This window comes from Tripterygium wilfordii, chromosome 10, assembly GCF_013401445.1.
Source record: "Tripterygium wilfordii isolate XIE 37 chromosome 10, ASM1340144v1, whole genome shotgun sequence".
NCBI lineage: Eukaryota > Viridiplantae > Streptophyta > Magnoliopsida > Celastrales > Celastraceae > Tripterygium > Tripterygium wilfordii.
The window spans coordinates 7,131,045-7,147,523 of record NC_052241.1 but is presented as its reverse complement, the minus strand read 5'-3'; the positions used below and the strand labels follow the sequence as shown (position 1 = coordinate 7,147,523).

The window sequence follows — 16,479 nt, the reverse complement described above, 5'->3', positions numbered from 1 at the left end:
TCTAGGTAGTGACTGCCTATTGTGCTTGTTGGTTACAACCAACCCATACGTGGGTAGTAGTTGGGCTTGTGTGGTTGGGGTTTAGGAATGTATGGGCTACTGGGTGTGTGTATGGGCTCGTAGCTGGCCTGGTTCTTATCAGAGGTACGTTACAATGAATATAAGTATATATGCAGTATGCATGACCACCTTCTTCACTTTCCAACTGCTAAAAAACCAGCTCAAAAATCATGCAGTAGATATGTAGTAACCGGTTTTCGTCCGACCAAAAATATTAATAAAAGAAAAAATAAAAATATGAAATCCAAAATAAAAATTAAAGGAAGAAAAATGAAATCCAAACTCGTTTCTTTTCTTAAAAGCCCGTGGGTCCATAAACTCAAAATTTAAGGCTCAATTTTTGAGTTTTGGCCCAATTGTCAAAAACAATGCCTTAGAAAATATCTAGGGAATGAAAAATAAATGAAAAATTAGAAAATGAAAAAGACCAAAAAGGATAGTCATCTTGGATCTTATTTGCTCACCGATTTGAAATCTGGTTTTACTCACTGGTGTTGATGGCTGATTGTGATATTTGTTTTTTATTTTTCTAGGTCTTGATATCGAAATAGTGATGGATGGGTTGGTTTCTTGGGAAAAATGGCACTGATTCATGGTTTGTTCTATACGATTATTTGGGTTTACAGGAGTTTATTGGTGTTTGTATTGTGTTAGGTCTTGTATTGGTTATATAGCATGAATATTGATTCACCGGGAATGAAACTTGATTTTTCTTTGGTGCCGGGAATGAAACTTGATTTTTCGTTGGTGCCTTGATTTGGTTTACGTTGATTACCTTAGGTTTGTGATGGTTAATGACTTTTGTTTATTGTGTTTGTTACATTGTATGATATCGTGTATGGAGTTTACTTGTAATTGGTTTGAGCTGGTGGGTGCCATGTGAAACGAAATGAAATAATCCTAGTTAAATTATCTGGTTTGTGCTTTGATTTAAGATTGTGTTGGATTGCTCATAATGCGGTCTTAATTTGATTTACATTTGAGTATTCTATTTTGACCCATTTTTGTGTTTGATTTGTTGGGTTTGGATCGGGCTTGGGACTACTTGGGCCGAGGGGCAACTTAGAGGATTTGGGTCGGATTTGAGCAACAGGCCCCATGGGCAATATTTCAATTCTTATATAATATTTGTATTTCTCATTTTTTTTATTTTTTTTCTTTTGTACATAATTGTAAAATGTAAACCCCTCTAATAGGGTAGTGGAAAATAGTGGATGTAAAATAAAAATACATACGTGATGTTGTAGGGTGCTAGAAGCATATAGACATTATGCCATGAAAATAAACGCAATGTGTTAGCTTTAGAATTAATCCAAGCCGTCTCACTTTAATAAACACACCAAGATTAAATTATGAAACCTTTATGTTTTGTTTAAATACCGATGAGCCTTCAAGATATTGGGGTTCCATTGGCATTCATTCAAAATATTTGGATTTTGTGGACCCGGAAAGCAAATATGTTTTTAGGGATTAGGAGAATTTATTTAAGGACTCAAAGGTGGGTTTAAAGATATTTGGCCCATTCAATGAGCGTTAAATGGATTCTTTCTTTTCTCATGAAAAACCTAATTGTGAGTAAGGCTTGAATTGATCCTTGTTCCTTGATTGTGGGCCCTTTTGGTACATCAACCGGTCTCTAAAAATCCATTTTTCAAGAATATCAAAACCCACTCCAATGTGGAATTTTTCCATCAAACCCTATTCAAAAATCCTTTTTTTCAAATCACCAAATCCACTCCAAGTGGGATTTTATCCAATCTTTAGTCAAGTCGGGAATGACCCCAATGATCCCATGCACACCTTTTTCTTCAAATTACCAAACCCATTCCAAGTGGGATTTTATCCAATCTTTGGCAAAGCAGGGAATGGCCGCAGTGATCCCGTGCACCTTTTTTTCAAAATCACTCCAAGTGGATTTTTCATCACATTCCAATAAAACCCATCAAAATTGGATTTTCAAAAAAAAAATTAGAGCCAAATAGGAAAACATTCAAAGGTAACCGTTTTCGAGAGTTGTGGGATGCCTAACACCTTCCCCATGCTCAATAGACCCCCTTGCCCATTTTTCTCATAGACGGGAACGGATGTCCAATTGCATCCTAAAAATCAATTGGTGGTGACTTCATTGTTTTTCATGCCGGTTGCTTCAAGATACTTCAAAATTTATCTCCTGCTTTCAATCACAGTTCAAGCAGGACAGATCATTGAATTGTTAGTCAACATTGCAGAAGACTCAGGAGTGTAGTTATCAATAAAATTTTACAGTTGTTAGATAGTACTTTGATCACCAGAATACGAAAAAGAAAACCCACAATCAGCAGCCAAAGGGGAAAAAACAAGAAATAAAGAAATCCTAAACGAGATAGTGAAACCTTATCTGATCCAGTTTCGAATCAATGAAACCCTAGTTACGAATGACAAAATTTCAAAAGATAAATCCACCAAAATTGCGATCAAAGCCAGCCAATCCTACATACATCTACGAAGCCCATTATAATTTCGAGACTTACCTTCTCGACAGCTAAAGAGTGGATGGATGCAGGAATCTACTGCGTTTGGAGCCCCTCAAGTCCCTTCTTGTGCAAACTCTCCTCATGTCGATTCTTGCGGATCTCAACCATGTTGTCCTCGTGCCTCCGCCTACCTTTTTCCGCATTCACCGCCACTTTGTAGCGGTTCCGCCTCACCTCGGTCCTACCTAGCATTCGGCCACATCGACATCTTTGCTTCTAATTATTCACTAATCAGCCAAAACGATCCAAGCACTCACAATCCTCAACCTCTGTCAAGATTCGTGAAGATTTTTAAGCTTTCAAATCGGGAGGACTTCGGGTCGCACAATCAAGAGTCGTCAAGGCACCTCCAGCAGATACTGGATAGTGAAATTTACTGGGCATTTAAAGTTTTGTTTACAGTATTTGACAAAAAAAACATCTCCAACAGATACTGTATCTCATACTCTAAATCTGCATTATGAATAGTAAAACGGTAGATGTGTCGTTTCCTGTTCAATACTGCAACCAATATTTTAATCAAGAATATTCATTTAATTTTTCATTTTTTTGTCTTTTGTCCCTAATATCTTTTGCGATCTCGAGTTCTCTCTGTACCCCTCCCTCACGCAGCGACGACGCACTTGGTGCGTAGTCGATCTAAGGTCGTCGTCAGTGTGGGACCGATCGGCTCTCACTACTTGCCCTCGGTGGTTTCTCAACCCACCATCGTCTTTCTCATAGGCGCTAACTTTCTCTAAATCCATCTCTCAAACAGGGAGGAAGCGACGTCGATTCAGGACTCTGAACAACCATCACCAACTTCAATTCAGGTACTCAAACTTTAATTTTTTCTGCACAATTTAGTGATCCTTGTGTGTGTGGTTGTTGATTGATGGAACCGAGGTGGAATTTGTGAATATGGGATCACGATGTTGATTTTGTGATTTATGAACTATATCAAATTTGGGTGTGCATATACATGTGATTTCGCTTTTTATGTCATTGATAACTGTGATTTATATACATGTTTTTTAACTTGTTTATTCATGGTATGATTTAGGGCACTGTGAATTGATTTGGGATTTGATATACAATTGCTCCTCTTTTGCGTTTATTGTCTTTTTATTATTGTTCTTTTTGTTGATTCCTGATCATGTATGGGGGACGGGTATGAACTTCTCTCCCTATCTAGCATGCCATGCCAGCATATATACCTATATGGTTATCTCTCTATGCATTGCCTTGTAGCTCAAATTGAGAAAAAAAAAGGAATTGTGAAGGAGAAGGCAGGGAAGGCATGTCACAACCCTGTGCTTGAATGATTGAATGCGATTACCATTGTGTGATTATGATTGTGTAGGAGAAGGTCGGCAAGGTTAGGATGATTTATAGCTTATTTATATTCATAGTTGTCCCAGGTTTGATTGTTGTTAAGTTCTCTATCTATACCATTGTTTGATTGTTGATTTATATATGATTTATCCTCTACCACATTTATATCTGATTTTTATTCCCTATTTCATGCAGTTATGGATCAGCAAGGTCATGATGATTTTGATCCATTCCCATATGATTCATAGAACAATACTCAACCTACATTTCAAGTTTTTAGCTCAAGCGAAGAAGTCTCTACAGCTAAAAAGAGTCGGCAAGTTCGTCAAAGAGTGTCAAATCGTGGTGGTAATTTCTTTATTGATGAAGACAGAAACTTGGTTTCAGCTTGACTGAATACAAGCATGGATGCAGTTAAAGGTGCAGACCAAAAGTCCAAGACCTTTTGGTCTAGAATAACAGCAACTTACAATGAGACAAGGGGGCCTAATCATAATGATCGGACAGAACGATAGTTAAATAGCCGATGGCAGGCCATCCAACTCGCTGCTAACAAGTTTATGGGCTCCTTAACTCAAGTAGAGGCTGCCCGTCCATCCGGTACAAACAAGATCGATAAGGTGATTATTTTTGTTTAATAAAATTATGACAGATATGTTGTTGCCTTTATATGAGTTTATTGATGATGTATTCATATATGTGTTATGAATATACAAATTCAGATGGCCAAAGAAATGTACCAGCAATTGCATAAATCCCACTTCCAGTTTGATCATTGCTGGAATATGTTGAGGCATCAACCCAAGTGGACCATGCAAATGGGGCAACCTTCTTCAAAAAGGAAGCAAAGTGCTTCATGCTCGATCAGTACTCCAGATGCAATCAACTTGGATGAGGATGGCATTTCAATTTCCACGTCAATCAACCTAGAGAGACCAATTGGTCGAAAAGCTAAAAAAGAGAGGAGGAAGAAAGGGAAGGGTGATCTCAATGAACTATCAGATGTCATAGGGCAATTGACGATCAATAAAAAGAAAGTACATGATGAAAGGATGGCATTAGCTGAAGTTGACAGAATTAGAGCTGAGAAAAAATGGCAAGATCATTTGCTTATACAAAATGAGAAGCTTCAAGTAGAGAAAGTGAGAGTTGAGGCAGAGAGACAAAGGGCTGAAGCGGAGAGGTAGAGAGCCTATGCAATAGTGGAGAAGGTGGAGCAACAACGGAGGGAAAGGGAGCTTCAAATGATGATGATAGATCTGAATACATTGAATGAGGTTCAACGTAACTACTTTGAATCACTTCAAGCCGAGATCATGTCTAAACGTAATTAGTGAATGTTCTGTTTTTATGGTTGATCACCTGGTGGATTCTTTTGGCTATTGTGTACTCAATATTATGTTTGATCTTATGTTTGGTATGTTTGTTTAAATGGGTATGAACTTATGCATTGTACAAATTTTTTAAATAGTATGTTGTTATCTGTCAAATTGGAAAGATATCTCTAAAATATGAGGAACATGTTGCCGAAGTATTATTATTCAACACTAGATTTGGAAAATGCATAGAATTGAAACATAACAACCACACTTCCATTGAGAAAGATTACATGGTAGTTAGAAAGATAACAAACACACCAGACATTACAAAGATTACATAGCTAGGAACTTGTCATTCTTCAGTATGAAGCCTCCACAAATGATTGATCAAGTCAAATTGAAGTTGAGAATGGACTTATCTATCCCTAATGCGATGGTGGCGATGCATGAAGTTCAACACTTCGTTACTTTCATCGTGCGACACTTCTGCAGTAGGAGGGCTTTCATTACTTTCTTCATATGTATTCATATTAACCTGCATCTATGAACCCCTCTCATCTTTGATAATCATATTGTGTAACACTATACACACCATCATGATATCGTGAAGTGTATCAGGACCCATAAATCGAGCAGGACCACGAACAATTGCAAATCGTGCTTGAGAACTCCAAATGCACGTTCAACGTCCTTTCTTACAGATTCTTGACACATTGTGAAATGCTTGTGTTTATTTGTTCGTGGTGCTGGAATAGTTTTCACAAAAGTTGCCCATGAAGGATATATTCCATCTGTCAGGTAATATCCCATTGTGTAGTTATGACTATTAATAGAATAATTCACCGCTGGAGCACGTCATTCCGCTAGTCCTTGGAATACACTAGATCTTTCTAAGACACTAATGTCGTTATGAGACCCTGGTAGTCCAAAGAATGCATGCCATATCCAAAGGTCGTATGATGCAATAGCTTCCAAAATAATAGTTGGTTCATGTACATGCCCAGATAACATACCTTTCCAAACAGTTGGACAGTTCTTCCACTTCCAATGCATGGAATCTATACTCCCTAGCATTCCAGGGAAGGCACGAGCTTCACCTATTGCAAGTAGCCTTGCGAGATCAGATGTTGGTGAACGTAACTACTCCTCACCAAAAATGGCAATTACAGAACTTGCAAACCTTTTTAGGCTTTCTATTGCCGTGGTCTCACCGATTCTGACATATTCATCCACAAAATCTGCTGCAACTCCATAAGCAAACATCCGTAGTGCTGCTGTTATCTTCTGGAGAGTAGATAAACCTAACTTTCCAGCGGCATTACTATTAGGAACATGCAATTCGTGGTAGCGTATAAGGACCTCATAGACATAAACGATAGCTAGACAAGTTTCAAAAATTTCTTATCAAATACTAATCACCATAGCATAAACCATATATCAATTAATTGCAAGTAGATTATATACCTTGAGATCTCTCTTATTTGATCTCTAATAATCATGAACGAAGGATGGAGTCAGCGAGTTTGATACTAAACCCAAACCTGTGGATCTTCGACCGTATGTACCAATTCCCAAACTTGAATTGAGAGGGTGGTCTCTTTTCTCCAAGAACCTGAAGAACACAAACCAAAACTAGTGGAAACGATTAGAGAGTAGAGAGGCCAACTGGTGTCTCAAAACTTGTGTTACAAAACACACACTATGTGTGTATTTATAGGGTTCGGCCACACCTAGAGTTTTCTCCCTAGGCGGGCCAGCCCTTAAGCCTCTCCCTCTCCTAATTCTGGTCCGTTTTGATTTTCCTGTATCTTCTAGTATTGGGCTTCTGGGCTACAGTGGGGACCAACTAGGAAAATTAAAACATGAGCTTCCTATGAATTTAATTATCAGCCCAAACCCAAACCCATGGACATAATTATAATTCATAAATTACAATATATTCCACTAAAATATTATAATTGCACTCCCTGTTTTATCTCAAATTAAATCTGAGCCTTTCGTTATACTTGTTCATAAAATTCCTCACGTTAAGTTACATATACCCGTCAATTAAATATGCCACTGACATATAATATTTAATTGACATCTTTAAATATTTCCCTGATCTTACCGCTTAACTTATTTGAATGTGTCGGATTAATTAAAATCCACCTGCAGGGTTTTGACACAATCTCAAATCCTATAAGCATTCCCAAGAGGGTATCATCAATCCATAATTGGACGTGAATTTTATTAACAGATTATTTTCCATCGTACAATTAATGGGTGACCCAACTCACTTGGTGTTTGTTGGCCTGTACAAAAAGACCTCACCCTTTAGTAAATCAAAGTCCCGTACATTAAATGCACATGTACTAATAATCTTTAATAAATTAAGAATATGAACAATTCTATAACGTCTGTGTGAGTGTATAATTTTCCATATAGTCAGACTGGGAAAATTGACTCACACGTAGTCTTGATCAATACACTCCAAGTGTATTGGTATAGTAAGTTCAAGCTTTGCCGCTCTCCGTAACCAAGATAGGTATACTGAAATACTATACCACAACCAAGCCGGCGGTTTATCCAATTCTGTCTTAGCTGTGATCGCTTACTTATATTCGATAGGAACTTATGAATTGATCTTCCGTGTGCAAGCTTAGACTCTACACACCAATTTATATACCATATAGAATAAAAGACATTAATGCCAATATGTCTTTTCTCATTTTAAATGCTAAATATATTTTATTCAAATAAATAAATCTAGTTTGAATATTACATAAAATAATGGCCTTTAGCTTACTATTCCTATCAATCTCCAACTTCTGCTCAAGGCCATGACGATACACATCTTATTGTCAGGCCCTCCAAGTGTCCCCCAAATGGTTTTGTTGGTAAGCGCTTGGTGAATGGATCCGCCAGGTTATCCTTTGATGCTATCTTCGTCACTACAACGTCACCTCTCCGTACGATCTCTCATATCAAGTGATACTTGCGTTCAATATGTTTTCCTTTTGAATGAGCCCTTAGTTCCTTTGAATTTGCAACTGCTCCGCTATTATCATAGTAAAGTGTAATAGGCGACAGAGCTTTAGGTACCATATTCAAGTCTATAAGAAAGTTCCGGAGCCACACTAATTCTTTAGCTGCCTCAGAGGCTACTACATATTCGGCTTCCATAGTGGAGTCAGCAATACAAGATTGCTTGACACTTCTCCAACTAATGGCTTCACCTCCCAATGTGAAAACATACCTTGAAGTTGATTTCCTGGGATCTTTGTCTGATTGAAAATCTGAATCTGTATACCCAGTGGGTATAATCTCTCGTCCTCTGTAAGTACTTGAGTATGTGCTTTATAGCAATCCAATGTTCCATACCTGGATTAGACTGATATATGCTAACTAGACCAACCATATAACATATGTCCAGTCTAGTGCACATCATGGCATACATGAGGCTTCCCACTATTGAAGCATATGGTACTTGACTCATTTTCTTTATCTCATCAGCATCCTTAGGACACTAATCTCGAGATAAAGTGACTCCATATCTGTAAGGAAGAAATCCTTTCTTGGAATCTTTCATGCCGAATCTTGTCAGGATGGTGTCAATGTAGACTCCCTGAGATAGGCCCAACATTCTTTGTTTCTGATTTCTCAGTAGTTTGATCCCAAGAATGTGGCCGACTTCTCCCAAATCTTTCATTTTCAATTGACTACTGAATCAGACTTTAACAGTAGATAATATGGCTACATCGTTTCTGATGAGTGATATATCATCTACATAAAGTACTAAGAATACCATCACACTTCCATTGCTCCTCCGATAGACACAAGGTTCATCAAGACATTCCTCAAATCCATAGGATTTTATGGCCTGGTCGAATCTTATATTCCAAGACCTAGATGCCTGCTTGAGTCCATAAATGGATCTCTTAAGCTTGCACAACAAGTGCTTTTCGTTTCACGCTACAAATCCATCTGGTTGCACCATATAGATGATTTCGTCAAGACTTCCATTTAGGAAAGCTATCTTGACATCCATTTGCCATATTTCATAATCATAATATGCTGCAATGGATAAAAGTATCCGGATAGATTTAAGCATGGCTACCGACGAAAAGGTTTCCGCATAATCGATCCCTTCTTTCTGAGTGTACCCTTTCGCAACAAGCCTAGCTTTGAAGGTTTCAACCTTCCCATCCACCCCCTTTCTTTCTCTTGTAGATCCACTTGCAACCAATGGGTTTTACACCATTCGATGGTTCTACAAGTTCCCAGACTTGATTTGAGTACATGGACTCCATCTCAGATTTCATAGATTTCTTCCAAGATATTGCATCTTTATCTTGGAGAGCTTCTTTGTAGTTATTGGGATCAATAGCTTGTTCAGTTGGGATCATTTCATACACTTCACCCAATAGAGCATTCCGACTAGGTAATCTAGTTACCCTCCCACTATGACGAGGCCCTGTTTGTTCGTTTGGAGTATTTTAGTGTGATGATTCTATTCGATTTGTATCAGGATCTTCATGCTGATCTGGTTGATTCCCCAGTATGTCTTGATTATCCCTCTGAACAGAATCAGTTTGGGATTCCACAATTCTCCCACTGTTATGTCGTACTGGATCGTTATCCTCAACTAGTGTTCCTTGAGTTATTTGGTTTCTTTGTATTTCCCCTCTTAATTCCTCAAGAACAATCTTACTTTTGGGTTTGTGATTCATCATATAGTCTTCTTCTAAGAATCGGGCATTGGTGCTGATAATGACCTTCTGATCCATAGGACTATAAAACAAACCACCTTTTATACCTTGAGGGTATCCAACGAAAAAAAAATACTTTTGTTCTTGATTCCAACTTCCCAGTGTTCCCTACCAGCACATGGGCCAGACTACCCCATATCCGTATATGGGCCAAGCTGGGCTTTTGCCCTGTCCATAATTCAGTAGGAGTAGTTGGTACTAACTTAGAAGGAACTAAGTTCATAATGTAGGCAGTTGTTTCCAGGGCATAGCCCCAGAAGAAATTAGGCAACTCAGAAAAACTCATCATCGATCTTACCATTTCCATAAGAGTCTTATTCCTCCTTTCTACCACACCATTTTGTTGTGGTGTGCCTGGCGTAGTCAGCTGGGATGAAATCCCCTCTGCGTTTAAGTATTCCATAAACTCTCCTGAGAGGTATTCGCCACCACGATCAGATCGTAGTGTTTTGATACTCTTTCCTAAACGCTTCTCCGTAACTGCCTTATAGCTTTTTGAACATCTCAAAAGTTTCAAACTTACGGTGCATTAGAAAAATGTATCCATACCTTGAGTAATCGTCTATGAAAGTGATGAAGTACTCATAACCTCCTCTTGCTTGGATAGTCATTGGACCACACACATCAGAATGTACCAACTCCAAACATTCTTTGGCTCTATACCCCTTGGCCGAAAATGGCCTCTTAGTCATCTTACCTTCCAAACATGATTAACAGACTGGAAGTTCCTCAACTTCTAATGAACTCAAAGGTCCATCTCGTACCAGTCTAGTAATCCTGTTTAGATTTATATGACCTAAGCGTAGATACCAAAGCTAAGTTTGATTTGGTTTCGAAGGTTCCTTTCTCTTAGATGGAAAAATTGTTGAGTTATTCAATGCATTACATATAGCAGAATTTGGACTTACAATGTAAAGATTATCTACCAAAGTACCAGAACAGATAAAACGTTTATTGTACCAAATAACAATAGAGTTATCAAACTCAAAACAATATCCATTCAAAGCTAAAGATGGAACTAAAAGTGAATTTCGTCTCATAGCTGATACATAAAGACAATCGTTCAAAATTAAAGTCCTATCACTACTAAAACTCAAATGAAAAATGGCTACTGCTTCTACTCTTAGTTTTGTTGCATCTCCCAAAAGCACGTAACTATCTTCTTTATTTGGTCGTCTGGTTTCCTGGAACCCTTGCAACAAATTGCAAACATGATTAGTGGCTCTAGTGTCTACACACCAAGATCCAGTAGACACAACCGCTAATTGTGTTTCGACAACAAATAAAAGAAAGTTACCTTGAGTACTTGCTTAGTCATGTCTGACATTGCTTTTTCCAATGTCCCTTCTGGCCACAGTGAAAACACTTGCCTTACGGCTTTTTCACTCCACCTTGAATACCCTTGGAGTTGACTGACTTATTCTTCTTTTGAGTCTTTTTCTTCTTCTTATCTTTAGGTATAGTAGAAGATCATTTCTTATTCAAATTGACCTTAGCTTGCTTAGGTTGAAGTTTTTCTGCTCCTTTAAGCTCATTGAGAAGTTCCGGCAAGGTATAAAGCCTTTTGTTCATGTTATAGTTTAGCCGAAAATTCTCATAGCTATTAGGAAGAGATTGAAGTACGATATCGATCTGGCTTTCACCATCAATATTAGCACCAAGTACTTCGAGCTCATTCAAAAGACTCATCATCTTAAGAGTGTGCTCACTTACATTGGCTACTTCCTTCATATGGGTGTTTAGAAGTGTTTTCATGACAGTCTGCCTTGCGGCTCTGCCTTGATCACCAAACATCTCCTTTAGGCTATAAATGATGTCATAGGCACTTGTCATATTCTGGTGTTGTGTTTGCAACAAGTCTGACATTGATGCTAACATGTAGAGCATCTAGCCATTTCATCAGCCTTCTTCCACTTCTTGTGAGCATTGATTTGCTCATCAGTGGCACCCTCCTCAGGCAATTCAGGGCATACTTCAGTCAACACAAATTTGTACTCTTCAGAGGTGAGCACAATATCCAAATTTCTTTTCCAATTGACATAGTTTGTTCCATCCAATTTATGGTCTTTCAGTATAACAGATAATGGGTTGAATAAAGGCAATTTGAAAAAACTGAAAAACAACATATTTAGAAATTAATTTATAGCATACATGATTCGAATTATCTAAGATTGCACCCATAATCAATCATATAATTCGTTAACAATCAAAACACCTTAGCATGGAATTTCCTATCTCGATGGGAGAATAAATTCCATGCAGTTTAGTTCACATTAAATTTCATTGTCTAGACAACACGCCGTGCCAAATGTAAATTTAATCAGTTAACTATAAATTATGGGAAATATTTCCATAATTTATAGTTAAGTGTATAACCATCACTTGATCATAATCTCACCATCTTCATAAAATTTACTCCGATGGGGAAATAATTTTATAATAAATGAATACCCATTATGACTATCAAGAAAACTAATAATCTGAGATATCTGTAATCGAAAATTTCCAATAGGGAGGAAGGTCTAAGCCAACACATATTTTCAATTACATCTCTATTAAATTTTCTTACTAATAATCCAAACTTAAAAAATATTTTCGTAATTCCAAAACTCTTGAAATTGAGATATCTTAAAAAATGCATTGACTTAAATTTACGCATTTTGGTATCACCGCCTAAAATCTAGATTCGTTACGGATTTTTTCCATGAAGTGAAACCGTTATCGCAGCACAATAGGTTTTCAATTTAACGATTAACAAATCTAGTAACCAGGTCGTTCCCAGGAAAGAGGGGGCTTTCCGAAAGACGGCGCACAAGTAAGTAACCTCAATTCTCGATAGAACTTTCTAGACATTGCATTGTTAATCATAAATTAGAATACTTAAATGCATGGGTCGGAATTACACACTTTGGTTCCGAAAAGAATCTTAAGTTAAAAACGGATATCCCAAAATAATACCGTAGTCACATTTAATACCTCAACTTTCTGAATTTTATTATTACATATTTTTCTTTGAACCAATGATGGAGACCGTAGGGTGATGTGTAACCCTTCTCCCACTTAATATTTTATTTTTTGGGTGATTAGTATTTTATTTTCCATGTTTAGATAACATACATAAATAAATAGGAATCCTAATCTCGCATGGCATTTAATTACAATCATACATGCAATTAAAATAGGAGACATAGTTAAAATAGGAAACCAAATCAATCAAGAGTCCTAGATATCATGGTCTTCAATCAAGCTCGAATTTCAACTTGATTAGGAATCCCTGTTTGGAAACTGCTCGAAATACTGCTGCCCGAACTGCCCCGCACCCGCTGCCCGATCTGCCCCCTACCTCCCACATCTGTCCGACAGCTTCCGACGATGACCGTCGGTTGCCGAATGTGCTACAACAGCTGCACTTGCTGCCTGCGCTGGCAGCAGTAGCCGACAGCGGCAGCAAGGCTGCCGGTGTCCTTCGTCTCTTCGTTTCTTCATCTGTTTTTATAAAAAAATCCTAACCTCCTTCAAACCGGAGTTCACAATCTAAAAATTCGATTTATATAAATTTCTACTCCTTTATTCAGAGGGAACAATTCTAAAATCAGAATTTAAAAAAAAAAATAGACCATGATAGCCAGAATTTCAGCCTGCAAAAACAAGTTAGCAATAACACCGAAAAACATAGATTATGCTAACAAATTAAATTTGATAAATTTTTGATTTTGTTTAGCATCGATTACGTATTCATGACCGGCTCCGATACGTTGGGAACATGCAACTCGCGGAAGCGTATTAGGACCTCATAGACATAAACGATAGCTAGATAGGTTTCAAAATTTTTTTATCAAATACTAATCACCATAGCATAAACCATATATCAATTAATTGCAAGTAGATTATATACCTTGAGATCTCTCTGATTTGATCTCTAATAATCAGGAACGAAGGATGGAGTCAGCGAGTTTGATACTAAGCTCAAACCTGCGGATCTTCCACCGTATGCACCAATTCCCAAATTTGGATTGAGAGGGTGGTCTCTTTTCTCCAAGAACCTGAAGAACACAAACCAAAACTAGTGGAAACGATTAGAGAGTAGATAGGCCAACTGGTGTCTCAAAACTTGTGTTAACAAAACACACACTATGTGTGTATTTATAGGGTTCGACCACACCGAGGGTTTTCTCCCTAGGTGGGCCAGCCCCTAAGCCTCTCCCTCTCCTAATTTCGATTCGTTTTGGTTTTCTTGTATCTTCTAGTATTGGGCTTCTAGGTTATAGTGGGGACCAACTAGGAAAAATAAGACATGGGCTTCCTATGAATTTAATTATCAGCCCAAACCCAAACCCAAACCCATGGACATAATTATAATTCATAAATTATAATATATTATACTAAAATATTATAATTGCACTCCCCGTTTTATCTCAAATTAAATCTGAGCCTTTCGTTATACTTATTCATAAAATTCTTCACGTTAAGTTACAGATACCCGTCAATTGAATATGTCATTGACATATAATATTTAATTGACATCTTTAAATATTTCCTTGATTTTACCGCTTAACTTATTTGAATGTGTCAGATTAATTAAAATCCACCTGCAGGGTTTTGACACAATCTCAAATCTTATAAGTATTCTCAAGAGGGTATCATCAATCCATAATTGGACGTGAATTTTATTAACAAATTATTTTCTATCGTACAATTAAAGCGGTGACCCAACTCACTTGGTGTTTGTTGGCCTGTACAAAAAGACCTCACCCTTTAGTAAATCAAAGTCCCGTACATTAAATGCACATGTACTAATAATCTTTAATAAATTAAGAATATGAACAATTCTATAACGTCTGTATGAGTGTACAATTTTTCATATAGTCAGACTGGGAAAATTGACTCACACGTAGTCCTGGTCAATACACTCCAAGTGTACTGGTATAGTAAGTTCAAGCTTTGCCGCTCTCCGTAACCAAGATAGGTATATTGAAATACTATACCACAGCCAAGCCAACGGTTTGTTCAAATCCGTCTTAGCTGTGATCGCTTACTTATATTCGATAGGAACTTATGAATTGATCTTCCGTGTGCAAGCTTAGACTCTACACACCAATTCATATACCATATAGAGTAAAAGCCATTGATGCCAATATGTCTTTTCTCATTTTTAATGCTAAATATATTTTATTCAAATAAATAAATCGAGTTTGAATATTACATAAAATAATGGTCTTTAGCATACTATTCCTATCAATTACGCCTCTGTTGAAAGTATGGTTCATTCGCTTCGACAACCGTCTGAATTCGAAGGAATAGATTATGACTCATACGAAATCTCCTTCGAAATGTAGCAGCAGGGTAAACGGGATGCTCAGAAAAATGGTCATTGAACAACCGATCATGACCTGACAAAAGTATTACGATTGATAGGCGTACGTCCTTCTCCATAACGACATTAGAAGACGATCCTTCAATGTCCATAGCTAACCTCATGACTAATATATCCTCCAGACCATCATAATAAGGTTCGGCATTGACGTTCTTCTTCTTTCTACGCCTTGAAAAGAAACCCATTGCTAATAATATTGAATGATATATGTTGGTTTTTAGATATAAAGTTGTGATATAGTGCATTGCTTTCATAGATTTTTTGTACAACAATATCTTCCACACAATTGAACCACTCCATTTACAGCCACATAACTCAACAAATCAATTGTAGCCATACAACTCAATAAACTCAAATGATAGCCACATAACTCACCAACTCTATTGGTGGCCATACAACTCTAATACAGTGGTTACCATACAACTTAACCACTATATTCGTATCCACACAATTCAACTACTACATTTTACATAATCACTCAATTATTTACCCACAAAAATAATTTAAAAATTGATTAACTTAATTATTATAATTAATTATTAATATATATTTAATTTCTAAAATAAATAAATATCAATTGATTTATTATTATGTCAATTGATTTAAATGTAAAAGAAATTGAGTTCAAATAATAAAAATTGAAAGTATAAATGAATATTTAAATGATTTAGAGTATGGTTTAGAGTATCTGCTAAGTGGTAGTAATGTTAGAGAAATTGTAAATCTGTGGAAAGTGTACTTTTACTATAAATTTAGAGTTTTTGTTTAGAGTATCTGTTGTGGATGGCCTGAGAAGGAAAATAGAAAGCGACGTTCCATGTTCAATATGGGATGTTATTTTCTTCGAAAAAAGATTGGCTGGAATTATTCCACCAATTTCACCAAATCTGCACCATTGAACAGTGGAGTGTGATGTTATCAAATTCAATGCAATCATGCATTGAATGGTGGTGGTTTGGTGGAATTGATTGGACTAATTCTAGCCCCCCTATCCCATTATTTTCCTTCGTATAGAGTTATTTTTTCTCTCGCTTGTTATTTACTTTTCCTTGATTTTATCAAATTTCCACCTAAAAAAAAAACCAGGAGAGTTTTTTTTTGTGTGTAACAAACAGAGGATTAAACAATGTTTTTTTTTTTCAACTGTT

General features: G+C 37.0%; 1 protein-coding gene and 1 pseudogene across 1 annotated transcript; one reads left to right on the top strand and one right to left on the bottom strand.

Moving 5' to 3' along the window:
• Positions 1-4,251: 4,251 nt before the first annotated feature.
• On the top strand, positions 4,252-5,113 carry LOC120007946 (glutathione S-transferase T2-like). The gene is made up of 2 exons (XM_038858438.1): positions 4,252-4,507; positions 4,610-5,113. Exons 1-2 carry the CDS (start codon positions 4,448-4,450, stop codon positions 5,072-5,074), a joined length of 525 nt encoding a protein of 174 aa, XP_038714366.1. The 5' UTR covers positions 4,252-4,447; the 3' UTR covers positions 5,075-5,113.
• Positions 5,114-5,621: 508 nt separating this feature from the next.
• Positions 5,622-8,567, bottom strand: LOC120007314 (annotated as a pseudogene).
• Between the last annotated feature and the right edge of the window lie 7,912 nt (positions 8,568-16,479).

What these genes read in the sequence shown, in the direction of transcription:
- LOC120007946 (XM_038858438.1), top strand. Translation starts at nt 4,448, where the DNA reads ATGGGCTCCTTAACTCAAGTAGAGGCTGCCCGTCCATCCGGTACAAAC. An exon ending in GTACAAACAAGATCGATAAG is followed by an intron (nt 4,508 to 4,609) that starts GTGATTATTTTT and finishes ATACAAATTCAG; the next exon opens with ATGGCCAAAGAAATGTACCA.